The 23,420-nt window shown below is 38.8% G+C and overlaps 1 protein-coding gene across 2 annotated transcripts; it reads left to right on the top strand.

Annotated features, from left to right (window-relative positions):
* The first annotated feature begins 133 nt into the window (after window positions 1–133).
* Window positions 134–21,059, top strand: memo1 (mediator of cell motility 1). 2 transcript variants are annotated; one of them, XM_061910589.1, is made up of 9 exons: window positions 134–610; window positions 5,721–5,802; window positions 5,891–5,959; window positions 7,522–7,634; window positions 9,845–9,956; window positions 16,057–16,199; window positions 16,276–16,352; window positions 16,496–16,600; window positions 19,057–21,059. In XM_061910589.1, exons 1-9 carry the CDS (start codon window positions 550–552, stop codon window positions 19,186–19,188), a joined length of 894 nt encoding a protein of 297 aa, XP_061766573.1. In that variant the 5' UTR covers window positions 134–549; the 3' UTR covers window positions 19,189–21,059. The 2 variants fall into 2 exon arrangements, with proteins under 2 accessions (XP_061766573.1, XP_061766572.1); XM_061910588.1 differs by lacking the exon at window positions 134–610 and adding an exon at window positions 637–1,132.
* The last annotated feature ends 2,361 nt before the right edge of the window (window positions 21,060–23,420 follow it).

Here is a 23,420-nt window from a genome sequence, read left to right as displayed (position 1 = left end):
TTGTACTTTTTTGACAGAGAAACGATTATGTAGTACGCCTGAACAAAATAAGAAGCACAAAAATATGCCTTTGATGACGCACAGCAGTGACGTAATGGTTGATTTTTTTGGGGGGCATCCCTACGTCACAGACAAGAATCCGCCTATTTGATCCCTTTAATTTTGGTTAATCACGCAGCCAATCAAAAGTCGTCGCAGCGAACGACTATAGCCGTTTAACATTTTTATTACATTCAGCCTGATAGAATACCTTTCACTTCATTGCTTTACCTTAATGTCACAGTTGTGTTGTACTCGAGCAGCGGACTGCTTGGTAGTTTCTCCCCTCCGACTTACGGAATAGTGAGCATGCTAGCCTGCTAGTCGCCCGGCCGGCTCGGACTGTCTCTACAATCCAACTCCTCTTTGTCTCTTCTCTTCCAGCAAGTTAGCCACAACCAGCTTTTTTTTCCCGACTCGTGCTTGCTGACACTGGTATACGACCCCATCTTTTTTAAAAACCACCTGGCAAGATTTAACTACACCAAAATAGGCGGCTTTGGAACCAAGATGTCCAACCGAGTGGTGTGCAGAGAAGCAAGTCACGCCGGGAGCTGGTACTCCGCTTCGGGTAACTGTCAACACAGCACCGGCCGTGTTAGCTCACTGTGTGATAGCTCTTTTTTCCCCCTTTTCTTTCATGCCGTGTCAGCGTGTGTGTCGAGTTTGATATCCAGTGACAGCAACCGAGTAAAACACAAGCTTTTTTTTTTTTTTTTTTGGTCAAATGTGTTACAAGCTATTCGATAATGCGCGCTATTGGGCTGTATTCAGCTGAAGGAGATGAATAAGGAGCTACCAGTTAGCATACTCGCTTGCCATGTCTAGCTTTTTTTTTTTATCAGCGTTAATGTCTTTACGGCATATGAGCGTTTTTAGGGTAAATTGAAAGAAAACCACCATTGGCGAATGTTGCAGAACTTGCTGGGCAAGCATTCAAGTGGCTAGACGGATACAAAACAAAAAAAAAAACATCATGGCAGCATCTCGACACTAAATATGTCGGTTGTTGTTGTGGCCTTGTTTGTGAAAGGGACGTTGGATCACTTAAAATGCTTTGTCAAATACTCCACACAGAGAGACAAAGAACTAGGTAAACAGCATTCGTGTTCACCCCTTCCCCCATTTCAACAGCTAGCCTGTTATCCCTTTAAGCCTCTCTGTCTGCACTGTATTGATAGCTGGTTGTTTTTCCTATGACGTGAACATTAGATCAGCAAGAATTCAAACCTGCCTCATTTTTACTACATAGAAATAAACCTTCTCCATATTTATCTGTTGGTGGCCTTTACGACCAGTGGTTCTCAAATGGGGGTACGCGTACCCCTGGGGGTACTTGAAGGTATGCCAAGGGGTACGTGAGATTTTTTTTTAAATATTCTAAAAATAGTAAACAATTCAACAATCATTTATAAATGTATTTATTGAATAATACTTCAACAAAATATGAATGTAAGTTCATAAACTGTGAAAAGTGTGGACAGCTATATTTTTTCGGGACATGTTCCCTAAATAAAGATGTATTTTTTTGTGAAGAAAAGTTTAGAATTAAGTTCACGAATCCAGATGGATCTCTCTTACAATTCCCAAATATTAAGTTGATGATTACTTCTATGTGTAGAAATCTATATTTATAATTGAATCACTAGTTTATTTTTCAACAAGTTTTTAGTTATTTTTTTTCCAAATAGTTCAAGACAGACCACTACAAATGGGCAATATTTTGCACTGTTATACAATTTAATAAATCATAAACTGATGACATAGTGCTGTATTTTACTTCTTTATCTCTTTTTTTCAACCAAAAATGCTTTACTCTGATTAGGGGGTACTTGAATTAAAATAATGTTCACATCAAAGTACCACTGATAGTCAAACACACACTTTGTGGTTATATTACTCTCTGCATTTGACCCAACACCTTGTTCCACCCCCTGGGAGGTGAGGGGAGCAGTGGGCAGCAGCGGTGCCGCGCCTGCACGGTACTTGAATTAAAATAATGTTCACATCAAAGTACCACTGATAGTCAAACACACACTTTGTGGTTATATTACTCTCTGCATTTGACCCAACACCTTGTTCCACCCCCTGGGAGGTGAGGGGAGCAGTGGGCAGCAGCGGTGCCGCACCTGGGAATAATTTTAGGTGATCCATCCATTTTCTACTGCTTATTCCCTTTTGGGGTCGCGGGGGGCGCTGGCGCCTATCTCAGCTACAATCGGGTGGAAGGCGGTGTACACCCTGGACAAGTCGACACCTAATCGCAGGGTCAACACAGATAGACAGACAACATTTAACCCCCAATTCCAACCCTTGATGCTGAGTGCCAAGCAGGGAGGTAATTAGTCCCATTTTTAAAGTCTTTGGTATGACTCGGCCGGGATTTGAACTCACAACCTACCGATCTCAGGGCGGACACTCTAACCACTAGGCCACATATTTATCTGTTGTTGTCCTTTACGACAATACTAGGGACACTGCCAGAGAGGTGTTAAAATACCACTGATAGTCACACACACACTATGTGTGGTGATATTACTCCCTGCATTTGACCCAACCCCTTGTTTCACCTCTGGGAAGTGAGGGGAGCAGTGAGCAGCAGCGGTGGCCGTGCTCAGGAATCATTGTGGTGATTTAACCCCCAATTCTAACCCTTGATGCTGAGTGCCAAGCAGGGAGGTAATGGGTCCCATTTTTATAGTCCTTGGTATGACTCGGCCGGGGGTTTGAACTCACGACATACTGTTCTCAGGGCGGACACTCTAACCACGAAGCCATTGAGCAGGTTTCATTGACAATATGTCTATTATTGTTCTTTGTAATGTCAAACGTATGGCCCGAGGGCCAGATCAGGCTCACAAACAGGTTTTATCCGGCCTGCGGGTTGAGTTTGCTAAGTATAAAAATAACCTGTAATCTTGGAATGAAAGAAACAGCTGTTCTAAATGTGTCCACTGGATATCGCAATAGCAATTTTTTTGTATCTTTGTAGATGATGCTAAATATGTACAAAACAAACCACATGTCAGTTGAAGAAAATGATCAAACCGCATATATTTAATACTGATAACGTACTGTAATTTGATTTTGATATGTACTTTTTTATCTTGATAGATTGAACATTAACACCAATGTGTTGACTAATGAACATTATCGCATAATTTATTCGGAAAATATAAATAACGACAAATAAAGTATATATACTATTAACCGCAACAGGTAATTGTAAAACAATACCCAACAACATTATAATTTGTACAGTTTCAGAATGTGCTTGTTCTATTTTTGAACAAAGAAAACAATCTGAAGTTGTCCTTATTTTTAAGTTATCTTGCTGTGATTTTACCAATCCAGCCCATTTGAGAGTAAATTTTTCCCCATGTGACCCACGATCTAAAATGAGTTGGACACCCCTGCTCTACATCAAACTGGAACTATGTGAAAGGCTATAAACAGCTGTCAGTATGAGGTAGTAGTACAGACTTACACGGCTACAATCATAAACAGTGTTTCAAAATACAACTAACAATACTGTAAGGGTGAACATTGTACTGCCTTTGAAAATTTTAGTTTTTAATGAACTTTTTTACAGAAATCTGACACCATATAGCAAAGGGTTCAAACCCAAGGCCCGTGGGCCAAATGTGGCCTCCACTTCATTTTATGTGGTTCTGTCGCAATATTTTATGTGGCCTGTTGCATCTTTTTATGTGGGCAGTATGTTATTATGTTATTATTATTATTTATGTTTATCATTATATGTTGACCGCCTTGTCATTTTAAGTGGACCGCACCATTGTTTTATGTTGCCTGCTGCATAATCTTATGTGTTATGCTGCATTAAATTATGTGGCCCGCCACGCATTGAAGTTGCTTGCAAAAAAAAGACTGTTAATAATAAAGGACACGTACTATTCTTTCAATTTTGACAGAAAAATGTACTGCATTCAATTGGAAATGTTGTTCACTTATATATTATCTCATCTTAAAGCAAGTTATCTATCAATCTGTAAGTAAAAATGATAATAATTAAAAATACTTATCTGAAAACTGTGTAACACAGCTATTATACATTTATATTCATATCTAAGGGCAGGCATAATTGTGATGAAGTCCCTAAATAAAAAAACGAGTTTAACACACCTGCTGTATAGCATCAAGAGGAAGTCAGTCGGATAATCTACAACGGATTTTAACCATTTTGTGACGACCCCGACAATACAGGAATGTATATAGACACGCCAAAAAATGCGGGTCCGCTAGCAGACACGGTGTACCTTGCCCAGTGACTCCAGTTGAAAATTGGCCCCAGAGTTAAAACTGACACATTTACTTAAATGTGCCAGAATACAGCTGGGATAGGCTCCAGCCCCCCGCAACACTGAGAGGGACAAGCGGTAGAAAATGGATGGAGGGACGGGTTTATAAATGTCTCTGCTGTTCCTGCTTACAATAAACTTGAAACAGTATATTTCAAAGGCTCAGCTTTAGCTTTGAATACAACACACATTTACTGAGGCATCATTTATTTACACAAGCTTCCTCAGTGTCACAGGTTCACATAATTATTTTTCCAAATTTGAAATTATTTTCGCCAAGATACTAAGACTCGGACCACTGCATAGCGCAGTGGTGTATAACTCGTTTTCATTGAGGGCCACATAGCCGTAAGGCTGCTCTCAGTGGGCCACTTCCAACAATTGAATGCAAAGGTGTGCCCCGTGATATTGCGAGACTCTGCCTATGCATTTAATGTTTTTACATACTCGTATTAAATACATTACATACATAAATAAATAGTATATTTTGAAGTTAAAAAGATCCCTGGCAGTTCAGTCACAAGAATGTTACAGTAAAATGTGCTGGGGTTTTCACAGCATATGACTGTAAAAGGAAACACTATACCTGTTTTTTGCGACAATCTGGCGACTTAGCTGCCTTTTTTTTTTAGCCATAAAATCCATTGTCATTTTTACAATGTACAATTTGTTTATTAACTTGCTTTCAACTCAAGCAGATGTTTTTAAAATTTCAACAAAAATGTTTGAAATGTATGATCTATGTCTATTAGATAAAATTAAAGTTTAAAAGATATGCAAATTCATTCAGTGAACCTACAACCAACAAATTTAGCTGTTTTGCACCAATTTTGTCAAGAGGAGTGGTCAAAAATTCAAGCAGAAGCTTGCCGGAAGCTTGTGGATGGCTACCAAAAGCGTCATATTGCCGTTAAACTTGCCAAGGGACATGTAAGCAGATATTAATATCGCTGTATGTATACTTTTTACCCAGCAGATTTGGTCATATTTTCATTAGACCCATAAGAATTCATAAAACAACCAAAATTCATGAATGTTTTTTTTGACCAACAAGTATGTGCTCCAACCACTCTATTACAAAAAAATAAAGAGTTGTAGAATTTATTGGAAACTCAAGACAGCCATGACATTATGTTCTTTACAAGTGTATGTAAACATTTGATCGCGACAATATGTGGCCATTCACTATATTTGACTATTGAAATATTGCCAAAACAAAAAAGATTTTTACTCAGTACTGCATTTTGAATGGGATTACAATTAGTTTCTACTGCAAATAGTTTTTGAATACTACTAATTTGAATTTACCTTATTTTCCAATGTCATTATTCAGATTATTTTGATTTTCTTCTGCCTTTTCAGGGTCCCAGCTGAATGCACAACTAGAAGGCTGGCTGTCACAAGCACAGTCCACAATCAAACCCGCACGAGCCATCATAGCTCCGTAATCACACATTGACAAATAGAAGAGAACAGTCATCACCGTGTTTTAAGCCAGCTCTTGTGCTTATTGTGTGTTCTTTTGTTTGCAGGCATGCAGGGTATACCTACTGTGGTGCATGTGCCGCACATGCCTACAAGCAGGTGGACCCCTCTGTTACGTAAGTCACCTTTTTGTATTTAGGGATAATAAAGTTTTCATCTAAAAGGAACCTCTAAAGTTTAAAATAAACTTTTTCGGGACATTTCTTGACTTCATTCTCTTGCCACCATCATAAAGACTAACTAAGGACATTTTTAAAGGCCTACTGAAATGAGATTTTCTTATTTAAACGGGGATAGCAGGTCCATTCTATGTGTCATACTTGATCATTTCGCGATATTGCCATATTTTTGCTGAAAGGATTTAGTAGAGAACATCGACGATAAAGATCACAACTTTTGGTCGCTAATAAAAAAGCCCTCCCTGTACCGGAAGTAGCAGACAATGTGCGCGTGACGTCACGGGTGTTGGAGGTTCTCACATTGTTTACAATCATGGCCACCAGCAGCGAGAGCGATTCGGACCGAGAAAGCGACGATTTCCCCATTAATTTGAGCGAGGATGAAAGATTTGTGGATGAGGATAGTGAGAGTGAAGGACTAGAAAGAAAAAAAAGACAGGGCAGTGGGAGCGATTCAGATGTTATTAGACACATTTACTAGGATAATTCTGGAAAATCCCTTATCTGCTTATTGTGTTACTAGTGTTGTAGTGAGATTATACTGTCGTACCTGAAAGTCGGAGGGGTGTGGCGACCGCCAGTGTCTCTGAGGGAAGCCACGTTTCTCGACGAGGCGAAGCGAAGGCAGCCGGTCGGGCCGGCTGAGCCCCCCCCCCCTCCACAGTGGAAGTATTCCACCTTCGGGGACGGCCGGTCGGAGGAGGCAAGACAGTCCGCAGCTGCCTCTTTGACAGTTGCACGGTGAACGACGCAAGCTCCGCTCATGTCTACGGTAAGAGCCGACCCTTTACCACAATTTTCTCACCGAAATCTGCCGGTTGACATGTGGTCGGGAACCATGTTCGCTTGACCGCTCTGTTCCACAGTAAAGCTTCACCTTCGGGAATGTAAACAAGGAAACACCGGCTGTGTTTGTGTTGCTAAAGGCAGCTGCAATACACCGCTTCCCACCTACATCTTTCTACTTTGTAGTCTCCATTATTAATTGAACAAATTGCAAATGATTCAGCAACACAGATGTCCAGAATATTGTGTAATTATGCCATTGAAGCAAACTACTTATAGCTAGGATCGGGCTGGAAAAAAATGTCCACTACAATCCGAGACGTCAAGCTCACGCGTCATCATACTGACGTTTTCAACAGGATACTTTGCGGGAAATGTAAAATTGCAATTTAGTAAACTAAAAAGGCGGTATTGGCATGTGTTGCAATGTTAAGATTTCATCATTGGTATATAAACTATCATACTGCGTCGTCGGTAGTAGTGTGTTTCAGTAGGCCTTTAAATTAACATTTTACATTTTGTGCAAGAATGAGTTAACAGCTGTTAATATTAAAAACATTTTGTCTTCAAGCACTTTTTGACTGGAAAGTTTGATGCATCACCTTAAATGTCAACAATTTACAACATAGTTTTGGATTTAGAGGTTCCACTGTGTAATATCTACGCCTTCCTGTCACAACCTTTTGAGTGAGACAATGTCTATCGCCCTCCAGTCGTAGGGTGTTCATCTTGGGACCCTCTCACCATGTGCCCCTCTCCCGCTGTGCCCTGTCACCAGCAGACGTCTATAGAACACCTCTCTATGACTTGCGAATCGACCAGAAGGGTAGTCATTGTTTCTTACCTGGGCCTCAAACTAGGCACCACCGAATTGAATTGAATGTCTCCCAAATTCCAATTCCATTCCTTGAATTTGAATGGAATTTGAATTGAGGTTGCAAACAGGAAGTAAAATTGCAATTCCAATTTGAATTAAAGGAAGTAGAATTGAAAATCTATGAAATTCCAACTGATCATTTTGGTGTATTCCAGAAGAAATTATTCCCACATTTTCCAACCAATTCAAACTGTTCTTAAGTCAAAATGCTCAACTCATTCAAAACATTTAGGTCTTCTTGTACCTAGTGCTGCAGTGCTCGATGCTAGCATGCTAGCAGTTATCATTTTAGCAGTTCTGTAGGTATGAAACTAAGTTAGTGAAATTGTTACTTTCAAATTAGGGTTGCGCGATGTAGATGATATGAATTTAGACAACTACTGTTTCATATCATAATAATGCATGTTTATGTCCTGCAAATTTAACAGCAACACGCAAGCGAATGCATCCTCAAAGCAATGTAGCGTCCGTGCAGTTTCTAAATCACTAATCCTCACCTCCATCCACTGTAGGAGGATACCAGAGGGCATGTTAACCACTAAGCGAGAGCTCTTAAATGTAAACGGGTAGGGAGCTCAATACATATATTGACCGTAACAATACCAAGTATAGTAACAGCATAGGGATTGATAATTTTTATTATCACAAAATTTGTCAATGTTTACAAACTCAGAAAGTAGGAGCCAATAGTAGGTTTTGCTTTTGTTTAGTTATATTGTGCACCACCATCCTGTGTTTGTCGGATTACAGTTGTGATCAAAAATGTTATCATTAAATGACCCTGAAAAGTTTAGATTTTCTGCCCATGTAACTTCTTGGTATTGTGCCGATACCTATATGTGTAGTACAACCCAAAACTAATGTAAAGTATTAAATCAACAGAAGAATACATGGTCAGCACTTTTTAACAGAAGTGTAACCAAGTTACAACAGAAAGTAACCAGATACAAATAGTACAACCGGAAATTACACAGTATGTTATCATATACTTCAGCAGTTAAATCACGAGCCTTTGTAACCCATTTGGAAATGGTTCTAATGTCATTTATTTGCCAAATACTATATCATTATCGCAAGAGACTGCATACATCTTGTGGTATTAATTTTAGGCCATATCGCCCATCCTTATTTAAAACTATTAAAAATGGTGGAAACATTCTTAATTTTCCAGTATGCTTGATTTTATCCAAGTATAGTGGTACCTCTGGATTCGAGTTTAATTAGTTGTATGACACAGCTCCTACCTAGAAAAACTTGTATTGCGTATTACCCATTGAAATGATTTAAAAATCAATTTATTATGTGCTCCCCCCAATTTAAAACAGCACAATTTTAACATATAATGCCTTTTAAAAAGTAAAATAAACTTTAAAATAAGAACTTTTTTATTGAAAACAATATAATAGACAACAAACTTCAGTAGTTAATGAATAAATGTAATAATGAAGTACAGTATTTATTTTGGCAGTGGTTTATGAAGAAATGTAAAAATAAAGTACAGCATTTACCTTGGAGAGTAGACTTCCACAGTATCTTCTTAGCGCTGCTTCTCCCTCAAACACACTACCATCAGCAGCTTCTCCATATTTTCATGAATGCTAACGCTCTTTCAAAGTCACTTTTTTAATTCCGTGGTTGAAACTTTCTTTAGTCCAATAGTTGAAAAAAAAAAAAAAGTTTGTCGATCTCTATTTATAAGCTATTTCTAGCAAGTAAGACCGGATGTTATGTGTGGATTCTACTCGGTTCACTTTGGCATTTGTAACCCAAATCTAAAGCATAACAATTAGCCGAGCGAGAGAGCTCGTATCCCGAAAAACGTGCGAGATGAATAACCTTTATTCTGAGGTACCACTGTATTCAAAATGGAGGGAATTGGTCTTTCAATGTAGTGTTTGTAAAGTATTTTTCGTATTCAGAATGGCACCATTGTTGAACGTGACAGTTTCCTGTTACTTGGCTGTAAGAAATTTCTCTAAATGGCAATTAAGTTATTTCCACTTCCTTCAATTCCAATAAAACATCCTGTGGGGTGGAGTCAATTCAATTCAAATTTCAAATCTTCCAATTAATTGAATTGAAATTTCCAATTCTGAATTGTGCACTAGTGTAACGATCACTGTAATGTGCACTGATCAAAATTACCTTTTAATTTCCAGTTTATGCCGACCTTTGGAAAACAGGGTTGTTTGAGCGGATGAGCATGCAGACGGACGAAGACGAGCACAGCATCGAAATGCACTTACCTTACACTGCGAAAGCCATGGAAAGGTAATGCAAGTCTAATTAACTCTAGTGTGCTTCCACAGAGAGTTACCATTTGGCTTAATTAAATTGTACCAGGGTTTTAATTAGCATTTTTTTTTACGTGCTGTGAACCTGAATCACATTGATGCAGTATTACACTTGATTACTAATTTAGCAAGAGTCCAAGCACACATTCGCAAACTGAAACACAAGATACAGAAGAGTGTGTTAATGACTTTTGAAGCTAACACACCTTAAAGGGGAAGTGCACTTTTTTGGAATTTTTCTTCCATAAACTTCCATAAACATTTTCTATACATGCTTTAAGTATACTGTATATGTAATGTAGCAGCAGGCAGAGTAATAATAACATGTAATATTTACATATTTTTTTTATTTTAAGCATGCAGCGGCAAATTAATTTCGCAAACGCAATGTTTGCTTTATCCTTCAACAACATCACTAATTACTACTCACTGCATACAAAAGAGCCAACAAACATAATTAAACATCTCTTACTGTACAATGTCTGCTCTCACTTGGATGCCGACTGGTAGAATGCTGATATGTTCCCATTTAGATGAAAAATTACTCATAATCTTCACCAAGAAAAAAAGTGGGCGGGGGGGACGAAGCATTTTTTCGCATCTTTTTAAGCCATTTTTGCGTCGATGTTGGCTGTCAAAGTGTACCAAGTTCTTAGTTTATGTCAACATTATTTTACTATTAAGGTGAGAGGAATGATTTTAATCCAGAGTTAACATTAACAAGCTACGAGGTAAGAAAGCAGCTCAACAGCTGATGATGTCAATACAGCAGCATTAGGCAGTTTTACTTTTAAAATTTTCACATAGTCAGACAATATTTTCGGTATATTAGATGGATTCTTACCTGAAGTGTTCTTCAGAAGGGTCACCTGACCACTGTGACGTGTTGCCTATTAGCTCTTGGTATGGGTGTGGCCTACCAGGCACACCTGTCAAGACTACCTGGTTTGCAGTGGTATTCTGTGAGGCCATGGAGGGGATGTAACATTTCAACAAGTGCTTTCCGGGACGGCGTGGCGCTGTGGAGGACGGGCCGTGCGCAACCCGAGGGTCCTTGGTTCAATCCCCTCCTAGTACCAACCTCATCACGTCCGTTGTGTCCTGAGTAAGACACTTCACCATTGCTCCTGATGGGTGCTGGTTAGCCACTTGCATGGCAGCTCCCTCCATCTGTGTGTGAATGGGTAAATGTGGAAGTAGTGTCAAAGCGCTTTGAGTACCTTGAAGGTAGAAAAGCGCTATACAATTACAACCCATTCATCATTATCATTTATTTTGATAAATTATATGTAACGGAACCTACACGGTCTAAAATTATGGGGTGCCGTAAATTCTAATATTTGCTGTCTGTATTACAAGGGTGGGGCTACCAGGTAGACTTGACAGACCTGTCTGGTTGGCCACGCCTATAAGAACAGCCAATAGGCAACAAGTCACGTTAGTCAGCCGACCCTTATGAAGAAGATTGCAGATGACAGTAGAAACATGTCAGGTAAAAAATTCCATCTAATACACCGAAAGTACTGTCGGACAACGAGAAATTTAGAAAAATATATGAATGAGAAGACTTATTTAAACTTTTTTCATACAGCATAAGGAAGTTGCCTCCCTCTGATCAATGCACTGCTAAATATACAGTGAGGAGAATTAGTATTTGATACACAGCTGAATTTGAAATTCCCACTTAGTAAGCATGTAGAAGTCTGTAATCTTAATTATAGGTACTCTTCAACGGTCAGTGACATAATCTAAAACAAAAATACAGAAAATCACATTGTATAACTTTTAAGTTGTTATTTTACATTTTATTGCATGACATAAGTATTTAAAAACCAACTAACCATTAAGAATTTCCGCCCCTTACAGACCTTTACTGTTTCTTAAAGAAATCCTTCTGCTTTCCACTCATTACCTGTACTAACTGCACCTGGTCAAAAAGACTCCAAGCTCTCCACAATGGCCAAGACCAGAGAGCTGTGTATGGACATATAAGATAGAATTGTGAACCTGCACAAGCCTGGGATGGGCCACAGGACAAGAGGCAAGCATCTTGGTGAAAAGGCAACAACTGTTGGTGCAATTATTCGAAAATGGAAGAAGTTCAAGACTGCTGTTAATCTCCCTCGTTCTGGGGCTCCATGCAAGATCTCACTTCGTGGCGCATCAATGATCATGAGGACGGTGAGGGATCAGCCCGGAACTACACGGCAGGACCTGGTCAACGACCTGAAGAGAGCTGGAACCACAGTCTCAAAGAAAGCGATCATTAACACAATACGCCGTCATGGTTTCAAATCCTGCAGCGCATGCCAGGTCCCCTTGTTTAAGCCAGCGCAGGTCAAAGCCCGTTTGAAGTTTGCCATCTGTATGATCCAAAGCAGGAATGGGAGAAGGTCATGTGGTTGGCTGAGACAAAAATAGAGCTTTTTGGTCCAAACACACCTACTGTGTTTGGAGGAAGAAGAATGACTACAATCCCAAGAACACCATCCCAGGTGTCAAGCACAAAGGTGGCAACATCATTCTTGCAAAGGGGACAGGACGATTGCATCATATTAAGGGGAGGGTGGATGGGGCCACGCATTGCAAAATCTTGCCCATGAATCTCCTTCCCTTAATAAGAGCATTGAAAATGGGTCGTGGCTTGGTCTTCCATCTTGACAACGACTGAAAAACAGCCAGGGCGACTAAGGACCCAATTGAAAATCTTTGGAGAGGGCTGAAGGCCCGTATTTCCCCGCAACAGTCCCAAAACCTGAAGGATCCGGAGAAGATCTGTATAGAGGAGTGGGCAAAAATCCTTGCTGCAGTGTGTAGGAAGCTGGTCAAGTACTACAGAAAACGTCTAATCTCTAATTGCAAATTAAAGTTTCTATACTGAAATATTAAGTGTTTTAGGTTCAGTCTCTCCCCGTTGAAAATATCTCTGATTAAAGATTACATAATTCTAAATGCTTTGTTAGTGGTAACACTTGCATATTAAGCAGTGTATGAAATGCTTGTTCTGCTGACTGTAGGTTCATAAAGGGAAACTGCACTTTCTTTGCCTATCGTTTACAATCATTATGAAAGACATTGGGGGTGGGATTAAATAAATGATCTTCTTCCCACTCCCTTTCAAGGCAAAACTGGATAATCATGCATTACATACTGTACTTTACCTTTTGCACTACATTAATTTATATTATGTGTTGTCAACTTTGTACCTTTTTTTATGTCATTGCCTGAAATAAATGTAAAATGAAAAAAAAGGATGTATTTTTTAATGTATTCTCACTCGTAAATAAACATAAATGAAAGCCTGCTTACAATGTAGCCTATGGTAGCCACTAATTTCTGCCTATAAAGCTCTTAAAAAACATCAAAATACCTTCATTAGGGTTGTATATACATGGCATAAGTATATATGTAATGTAGTTACAGGACGATTTATATTTACCCTGAATATTTACGTATTTTCATAGTTTTAGGAAATGTGCGGCGCATTCATTTAAAAAACTCATCACAACGTCTATTTAGTTATTTTTTTCTTCATCACTGATTATTACTCACTGCAGACTTCATTAGAGCCAAGAAACACATAACATTACTTTGTAAAGTCTGCTGTCATTAGGATGCCGAATGCTGGGATGTTCATATATTCCCATTCTGGTGAATGAAGAATGACTCATAAGTCACGCAAACAAACCAGGGGGTGCGGGGTTAGGGGGACCAAGTGTACTTTCGGGCAGGCAGGGGACAAAGCGTTTTTTCGTGTCGTTCTCGCCAGTTCCGAGTCTTAAATGGCTGCAATAATGTACCAACTTGTCGGATTATATCCTCAACCATTTAGTTTCCAGGTGAGATGCATGATTTATGATTTACAATTAACTTCCAAAGGGTAGGGAAGCGAGGAAACAGCAGACCACTCAATGATGTAAAAATACGGACATGGCGCCGCTACAATTAGTTTGTCTGCGTTAACGCTTATAATAACAATATCAGTAATACTTTAATAATTAAATCATGTGGGTGGTTGATTATTCGATTTTATGGCCAGAATAGAGGACTTCCCATTGGCTCCGCTTTAAGTTGACTTTTATTTACGTTTATTTCATATTTAGAATGCATTAAGAAAAAAAACAATCAGTCATGTTTTACATGATTGTGAACGATAAGCAAAATTCCCCCAAAAAAGTGCAGTTACCCTTTAACAAAAGTGCTCATAGTACAAACCCTGTTTCCATATAAGTTGTGAAATTGTGTTAGATGTAAATATACACGGAATACAATGATTTGCAAATCATTTTCAACCCATATTCAGTTGAATATGCTACTAAGACAACATATTTGATGTTCAAACTGATAAACATTTTTTTTTTTGCAAATAATCATTAACTTTAGAATTTGATGCCAGCAACACGTGACAAAAAAGTTGGGAAAGGTGGAAATAAATACTGATAAAGTTGAGAAATTCTCATCAAACACTTATTTGGAACATCCCAGAGGTGTGCAGGCTAATTGGGAACAGGTGGGTGCCATGTTTGGGTATAAAAGCAGCTTCCATGAAATGCTAAGTAATTCACAAACGGATGGGGCGAGGGTTACCAATTTGTAAGCAAATAGTCAAATAGTTTTAGAACAACATTTCTCAATGAGCTATTGCAAAGAATTTAGGGATTTTACCATCTACGGTCCGTAAAATCATCAAAAGGTTCAGAGAATCTGGAGAAATCACTGCACGTAAGCGATGATATTACGGACCGTTTAATGCAGTGGTACTGTATCAAAAGCAGACATCAGTGTGTAAAGGATATCACCACATGGGCTCAGGAACACTTCATAAAACCACTGTCAGTAACAACAGTTGGTTGCTACATCTGTAAGTGCAAGTTAAAACTCTGCTATGCAAAGGAAAACCCATTTATCAACAACAACAAGGAACGCCGCTGGCTTCGCTGGGACCAAGCTCATCTAAGATTGACTGATGCAAAGTGGAAAAGTGTTCTGCGGTCTGACAAGTCCACATTTCAAATTATATTTGGAAACTGTGGACGTGGTGTCCTCCGGAATAAAGAAGAAAATAACGATCCGGATTGTTATTGGTGCGAATTTCAAAAGCCAGCATCTGTGATGGTATGGGGGTGTATTAGTGCCCAAGGCATGGGTAACTTACACATTTGTGAAGGCACCATTAATGCTGAAAGGTCCATACAGGTTTTGGAGCAACATGTGTTGTCATCCAAGCAACGTTATCATGGACGCCCCTGCTTATTTCAGCAAAACAATGCCAAGCCACGTGTTACAACAGCGTGGTTTCGTAGAAAAGGAGTGGGTACTTTCCTGGCCCGCCTGCTGTCCAGACCTGTCTCCCATCAAAAATGTGTGGCGCATTATGAAGCGTAAAATACGACAGCGGAGATCCCGGACTGTTGAACGACTAAAGCTCTACATAAAACAAGAATGGGAAAAATTCCACTTTCAAAGCTTCAACAATTATTTTCCTCAGTTCCCAAACGTTTGAGTGTTGTTAAAAGAAAATGTGATGTAACACAGTGGTGAACATTCCCTTTCCCAACTACTTTGGCACGTGTTGCAGCCATGAAATTCTAAGTTAATTATTATTTGCAAAAAAAAATAAAGTTTATGAGTTTCAACAACAAATATCTTGTCTTTGTAGTGCATTCAACTAAATATAGGTTGAAAAGGATTTGCAAATCATTGTATTCCGTTTATGTTTACATCTAACACAATTTCCCAACTCATATGGAAACGGGGTTTGTATAATATCGCAAATACTTGGTTAATATTCAGGTCAAGGAATGTAGTTGGAGTGTTATTGGCGTTTTTTGGATGCTTATTTATTAGGCTTTATGGTTGAAAAGGATGCAATGACTTCTTGACTTTTATTTATATTTATGGGTTATAATGCATTAAAAAACAAGAACAATCCTTGTTTCTCATAAAGATTGTCAATTGTAGGCAAAAATCCCAAAAAAGTGCAGTTCCCCTTCATGTGTGATGCTGCTTTTCCTTGGGTGATCCTCTTACTGAACACTTACATCAGTTTGTTCACTGACTAATTCAATTCTTGGCAGCCGCAAAGATGAGTTCAGTATCGTTCCCGTGCTTGTGGGCGCTCTGAGCGAGTCCAAAGAACAAGAGTATGGGAAACTGCTTAGCAAATACCTGGCTGACCCTTCCAACCTTTTCATCATCTCATCGGACTTCTGCCACTGGGGTCAGTTGCGATGGAAAGAAACAGTGAAAAATATATGCTCAGACATTCTTTCATCGACTTTATTCTTTCTTTGAAGGTCAGCGGTTCCGTTACACGTTCTACGATGAAGCACAAGGGGAGATCTATAGGTCTATTGAGCATCTTGATAAAATGGTAAAAATCTGGAGTGCATTTTAAAGTTATTCAGGTTTCAAACAATTAACAGTATTTATCACGTCTACTTTTGGATTTATGAGTGTCTTGGGCAAAAAGCAGAGTTTTATTGATTTTTTTCCCCCACATCTCTCTTTGTAAAGGGAATGGGCATTATAGAGCAGTTGGATCCCATGTCTTTCACCAACTACTTGAAAAAGTACCGTAACACCATCTGTGGCCGTCACCCCATTGGAGTGCTACTAAATGTGAGTACTACAATTTATTCTTCCAGTTACAAGGTCGCTGCTGTTGCAATCTGCATGTCCTCTAAGGTAGATGGAATATTTGATTTTATACTCTCCAAGAGCAAGATAATGGCAACAAATGTCCAATATATGTTTGACAGCATCATACAGTTAAACATTTTGCACAAAAATGCTCAGTTTTTGATTGACACAATCAAGGAGGTATTTTTTTAACTATGTTTATAATAGTTGCATGTCTGTTGTAAAAGCTTGGTTGTTAGTCGTAATTGTTAGCATGCTAGCATTTTTGCCAATTTTTTTTGTATACAACTAAAATTCACCCCGCAATTTTGCAGGCTAAAGGCCACACCGCCTTAATTTCTGGACAAACAATTATTTTTTTACATATATTGGCTGCACACGTCTATAAGCCGCAGGTATACACATTGAAACATGAAATATTTACACAGGCGCTTGTTTTCATTCAAAAATTAAACAAAAGACAGTGGTGAGTCCTGTCTTTGTTTTCCTTCTGTTAGTGGTGGTGGATATCAAAAGTGTAGGGGAAAAGTAGCAGCTTATAGACCGGATGACAATACTGTATTTTGTCGGTTAGAGTGTCCGCCCTGAGATCGGTAGGTCGGGAGTTTAAACCGTGGCCGAGTCATACCAAAGACTATAAAAAAGGGACCCGTCACCTCCTTGCTTGGCACTCAGCATCCTCAGCATCAAGGGTTGAAATTGGGGATTAAATCACCAAAATTATTCCCGAGCGCGGCCACTTCCGCTGCTCACTACTCCCCTCATCTCCCAGGGGGTGGAACAAGGGGATGGGTCAAATGCAGAAAGTAATTTCACCACACCTACTGTGTGAGTGACTATCAGTGGTACTTTACTTTACTTTAACTGATGCTATCTTGTTACCATGCTAATGTTTGCATTTGAGCATTTTTGACAATTTTGTAGTTGTAGGTAGGCTTTGTCCCACACGCCATCAGACTGTACAACTCCTCTCTGGGGTGGAGGGGGGTTACTAGGATGACAGGGGATGCAAAACAATAACAATACTGAAATAAACTGCGACAAAAAACAGTGCAATACATTTTCATAACATGGTCACAACTGTCTAGTTTCTCTTATCTTCTAATTTTTACTGTTGTATATTTTTTTTATTGTTGCTTTTTATTATTATTCTTTTTGTTCTTGGTTTCTTATGTGGGTTTATTGTTAGGCAATTTCATTAACGTCCTCCCAGCGCGGTAACAGCACACAACAACAGCAGTCACATTTTCGTCTACCGTAAAGCAGTTCGTCTGCCGTAAACAGCAATGTTGTGACTCTCTTAAACAGGACAATACTGCCATCTACTGTATATGCATATGGTTAGAAAAATAGTGACAGAGAATAGAACAAGGATGGGCATTTCAACCCCTAACTCAACAATGAGTAGATGAGTGTTGTGTGTGTATATGTGTACACTGAAATTCAAGTATTTGTTTTATTTATTTATATATATATATATATATATATATATATATATATATATATATATATATATATATATATATATATATATATAGGGTTTCCAACACATTCATAGATTTTTCGGCTTTTGACTCGGAAAAAAAAAAAAAGTTTGACTCTATAAAGTGTAATCAAGGGGCAGCACGGTGGTAGAGGGGTTAGTGTGCTTGCCTCACAATACAAAGGTCCTGACTAGTCCTGGGTTCAATCCCGGGTTCGGGATCTTTTCTGTGTGAAGTTTGCATGTCCGGTAACTGCTACTGGTCAAATGATGTGAAATAGCATTTAATTTTACATGTATGCAATGCCATTTAAATGTAATTATAGATAATAATAATAATAATAATAATAATAATAATAAATACTGTGTAGTGTTGTAAATACTCAACGGGAAGGATTTTAGTAAGATATAAGCCATGAGCACTACACAGCCAGAAAAAAACCTAGGCAGGACAAGTAAAAATATTGGGGCAAGTAGATTTGAGAAGTCACGCGTGTAGAAAAAACAAAGGGTGCAAAGTCTGCAGGCAGTAGGAAACACATGGTTAAGTGTAGGGAGTAAAACTGATGGCAGTCTAAAGTTAAACATTTTTGGAGTGGGCTAAGAACCACAATTAATAAATATATTTCAGTGAATAACTAATTGTTCAAATCTGTATATAAATATGTACATAAAGTGTTGTAATTATATTCCAACTCCGTGTTCTTCTTGGTCATCGCCGCCGATATATATATATATATATATATATATACATATATATATATATATATATATATATATTTGTGTGTGCGTGCCTGCGTGTGTGTTCTTTAAAATAATGCTTTTTCAGATGGTGACATGCAACAATGCTAATGTCAAGCGTCATCCAAGAAATGAAACTGAAGTCAACTCCCTACCATATTGTTTGCATATACAGTATAAATGCTCCATCTGTGCTTTCAATGTTTTGCAGGCTGTAACTGAGCTGAGGAAGAACGGTTTAGACATGAACTTCACTTTTCTGAACTACGCTCAGTCAAGTGAGTGCAGGAACTGGCAGGACAGCTCCGTGAGTTACGCCGCAGGGGCCCTCATCGTTCATTGAGGTCGACGATCGCAGGGGTCACTGCAAAGACACAGCCCTGCCCTTTATTGTCTATCGCCATAACCTGACCTAACCCCTGCCCCCTCTCACCTTACTCCCCCAATCAACGCCTACTATTTGCAGGAAGGACCTAAACACGCCGAGCCAATAGTCCTCCCCTCCCTTGTTTGTCCCCAGCTCGCCTGCTTTTTTTCACCCTCCTCACAATTTGCTGTTCTTTCAGCACTGAAGGGGGAATAATTTGAGTTTCATGTGCAGTTTTTAAGATAATAGGTCCTTTAAAAAGTTCAGAGAAGCTGGGATGGGTAAGGAATATTATGGTATAATTGTGGAAGATTTGGGCTATTTGGATTATTTGTCTTTTTATGATCTCCTTATGGATTTGAGTTGTGATACGCAATCTGCATCGGGAGACGCGACTGCCTGTGCTCATGTAATCTTCCTCCCAAAAGGAATGAAAATAAATCTGCACATTTTCATGGAAACCCATACTGAAATGTCAGATGAAGGTGAAATAACTCCAACCATAAAAGCAGTTTCCTAGATATTGACTACCATTGTGCTTAACATACAATGTGTTGGACTTTTTAACCAAAGGGCTTCATTCAGATCGACCCATAAACTATACTTTACAAAACCAAGAACAGGTATAGGTCACATAATATCTTTATTCATATTTCGTAAAAAAAATATGTATCTCTTTTAAAGTTTTAGTGGGTGTGGTATTATTTACTAAATACTATGTAGATTTTTAGTCATCAATATCATTTAGCCAGTAACTTAGTGGCACAACTTTGCTGTATCAATATTAATTTCCACAATCAGACTTCATGGTTTGTTACCAATGTAAATGGAAAGTATAAAGATTTATATTTGAAACTATTATTACATTTGAATAGCAAGGATCCGCATTTGTTTTTCTGTTTCAGTCAGAAATGTCTGATGTTAAACATTATTGAATGTTTTGGCTTGGTGTGATACAATTTAGCAAAAATTTGACCTCAGTATTGGTAGCAAAGAGTTAGGGGAATTTAGGAGTTTATGAACTGCACAAAGCCATTTTGAATTTTCATCGGCTTTGACAATATCTGCTTAATAAAATGTGCACCATTATGATGGTTTTAAGTGCATAAAACGCGAGCAGTAAGTGAACTATGATGGTAGCATGGACTAATGGCAATATATGTTTGTTGGAGGATTATTACTTTTGGCAGGGGCTCCCAATCATACATGATGCAGTCCTCAGCGCAATAAGAGTGGTATATGGGTAGAAACTGTGGGGGGCACAGACTGAAAGCTGTTTCACCAGACACTTGACTTCTGGTGTTTTGTTTCAAACCAGTAAAAAATGACACACTGTGTTACTGTGCCTTTTAATCACTGTTGCACAAACACATATAAAGCATATTCTCATTTGTAGTCTTATTTAGAACATGTTTTGATTTTTTTTTTCTCTCCACGTGTAATCTTCCCTCTTTTTGCCTACCTGATGCCCAATGTGTGTTGGTGATCTTTCCCTCCAATCTGTTGGTTTTAAGTGGTGCCAACTATTATCTGCTTTGTCCAGCAGAGGGTGATGGACGCCTTTTTCCCCACCTCATCTCATTCCTGTAGAGACAAAGCCTGAACCTCAACACTGTTGTTTTGCTTTTTATTGATTTTTATTTGTCTTTTAGAAATGCTGGTGGGGGGAGGAGGTTTTTTTTTTTTCTTGCTCGGAGGATGAAAAACGTACACATATTAAACAGAAATATACAACATACATACTCCTAAATGGAGTTTTTTGATCTCAGGTTCCACTGAAAAGCATTGCAAGAAGGTCTTCAGATGAGGATTTATGTTACAAAGCAAGTAAAGTGTACTGAAAAGCACGTGTCTTGTCTTTTGTTTGCAATCAGGCAGGCGTATACTTGCTCGGTGTTGCATTGGGACATTTAAATTCAACTCACACCAACAACATGGTTCAACTTAACAACTTTAAATCATGTTATGCTGACTTTTTTAAATTAATACGAGAATGATCTTTGCCATGGTGACCAGCCTGAACACCTAATGTTTGTTACACATAAAACCTATATGTGCATCTTTTTTATAATGAACATGCAGCCAATGTAATAGTATACCTCTGCTTGATGGTTAGGATACCAGGAAATAAAAAAATACAAAATCTCACTCTTATTATTGCTTAAATTTTTGCAGTGCAAATTCACATTAAATTCAAGTGAAAATTTGGGTTAGTCATAGTGAAACCCAATATGTAAGTTACATTTAAACCAGTTTGGGTGGCACTGGAGCAGGTGGGTAAAGTGTCTTGCCCAAGGACACAACGGCAGTAACTAGGATGGCGGAAGCGGGAATCGAACCTGCAACCCTCAAGTTGCTGGCACGGCCACTCTACCAACCGAGCTACCAACTGTAGTTGCTGGCAGTGGTTTTATGAAGTTTTCCTGAACCCATGTGGTGATATCCTTTACAAACTGATGTCGGTTTTTGATGCAGTACCACCTGAGGGATTAAAGGTCCGTAATATTATCGCTTACGTGCAGTGATTTCTCCAAATTCTCGGAACCTTTTGATGATTTTACGGACCATAGATGGCAAAATCCCTAAATTCTTTGCAATAGTTCGTTGAGAAATGTTGTTCTAAAACTGTTGGACAATTTGCTTACAAATTGGTGACCCTCGCCCCATCCTTGTTTGTGAATGACTTAGCATTTCATGGAAGCTGCTTTTATACCCAATCATGGCACCCACCTGTTCCCAATTAGCCTGCACACCTGTGGGATGTTCCAAATAAGTGTTTGATGAGCATTCCTCAACTTTATTAGTATTTATGTCCACCTTTCCCAACTTCTTTGTCACGTGTTGCTGGCATCAAATTCTAAAGTTAATGATTATTTGCAAAAAAAAAAAAAATGTTTATCAGTTTGAACATCAAATATGTTGTCTTTGTAACATATTCAACTGAATATGGGTTGGAAATGATTTGCAAATCATTGTATTCTGTTTATATTTACATCTAACACAACTTCCCAACTCATATGGAAACGGGGTTTGTACAGTAAAGTATCAGCTATGCAAAAATATGAACATCCATCCATTTTGGGGGGCTTATCCAGGTCAGGGTTGTGGCTAAGTCTCAATAACATCATCATTACACAGCCTTACCCCACTTTAAATAATGCCTTGAGTCTTCAAATATTTTTATCGGCCATTGCTCTTTTTTTTAATTGCCAGCAATTAACTTTTCGTCCAATATTGGAAAGGAGCGTTTCATAGGGAGCTGAAGTCCATCAACACAATATATCGAAAATAAAATAATTATACAAGTATGAATATTATTTTCAATATTTGGTGTATTTCAATACATTGCGGCCCTGCGATGAGGTGGTGACTTGTCCAGGGTGTACACCTCCTTCCGCCCGATTGTAGCTGAGATAGGCTCCAGCACCCCCGTGACCCCGATAGGGATAAGCGCTAGGAAATGGATGTTGGCGGTGATCTTACAGGTTTGTGAACTGTAGAGTAAAGTGGATTTGACGTTTGAATTGAAGATTTGCAGTTTGGTCTTGAGCAGACCTGGGTAAATTAAGGCCCGGGGCCACATGCGGCCCGTTAAGCTTTTAAATCTGGCACGCCGGACATTCTCAAATAATTGTTTTTGATCTTTAAGATGGAAACTGTAGCTGCCATTTTGATGTGCAGTGATGTTTTCTAATGACCGCAAACTGGAATCTGCACTTTTGCATGATATTTTAGTGACTAGTGTTGTCCCGATGCCAACATTATTTCGATACTTTTCGGTACTTTTCTAAATAAAGGGGACCGGGAAAAATTGCATTATTGGCTGTTTTTTAACAAAACGTCTTAGGGTGTGGCAGACCGGTACTTTTCAGAGGCGGTATGGTACCGAATATGATTCATTAGTATAGCGATACTATACTAATACCCGTATACCGTACAACTCTACTAGTGACTATGGTAATCTACGTCACAGCAGCTCAGACGAGGCACCAAGCAGTGTGGGTAAGGAGCGTTTCCAGAGCCTGAAATGTGGGTCTCAGGGACAAATGCAGAAGGATATTTTTACAAGAAAGTTCTAAAGTTTAGTGATTTATCAGATGTATCAGATAGTGGATGTTTTTTTGCCCTTCGTGTCCATATTTTGCTGTTTGTTGCATTTGGCTTGATTGTAAAATATGTCGATGGAGAGGGGGTGTGTCGTTCATATG

This window comes from Nerophis ophidion, linkage group LG09 (assembly GCF_033978795.1).
Source record: "Nerophis ophidion isolate RoL-2023_Sa linkage group LG09, RoL_Noph_v1.0, whole genome shotgun sequence".
Taxonomy (NCBI): Eukaryota; Metazoa; Chordata; class Actinopteri; order Syngnathiformes; family Syngnathidae; genus Nerophis; species Nerophis ophidion.
The sequence above is the reverse complement of the archived record's forward strand: the minus strand, read 5'-3'. Positions and strand labels throughout refer to the sequence as shown.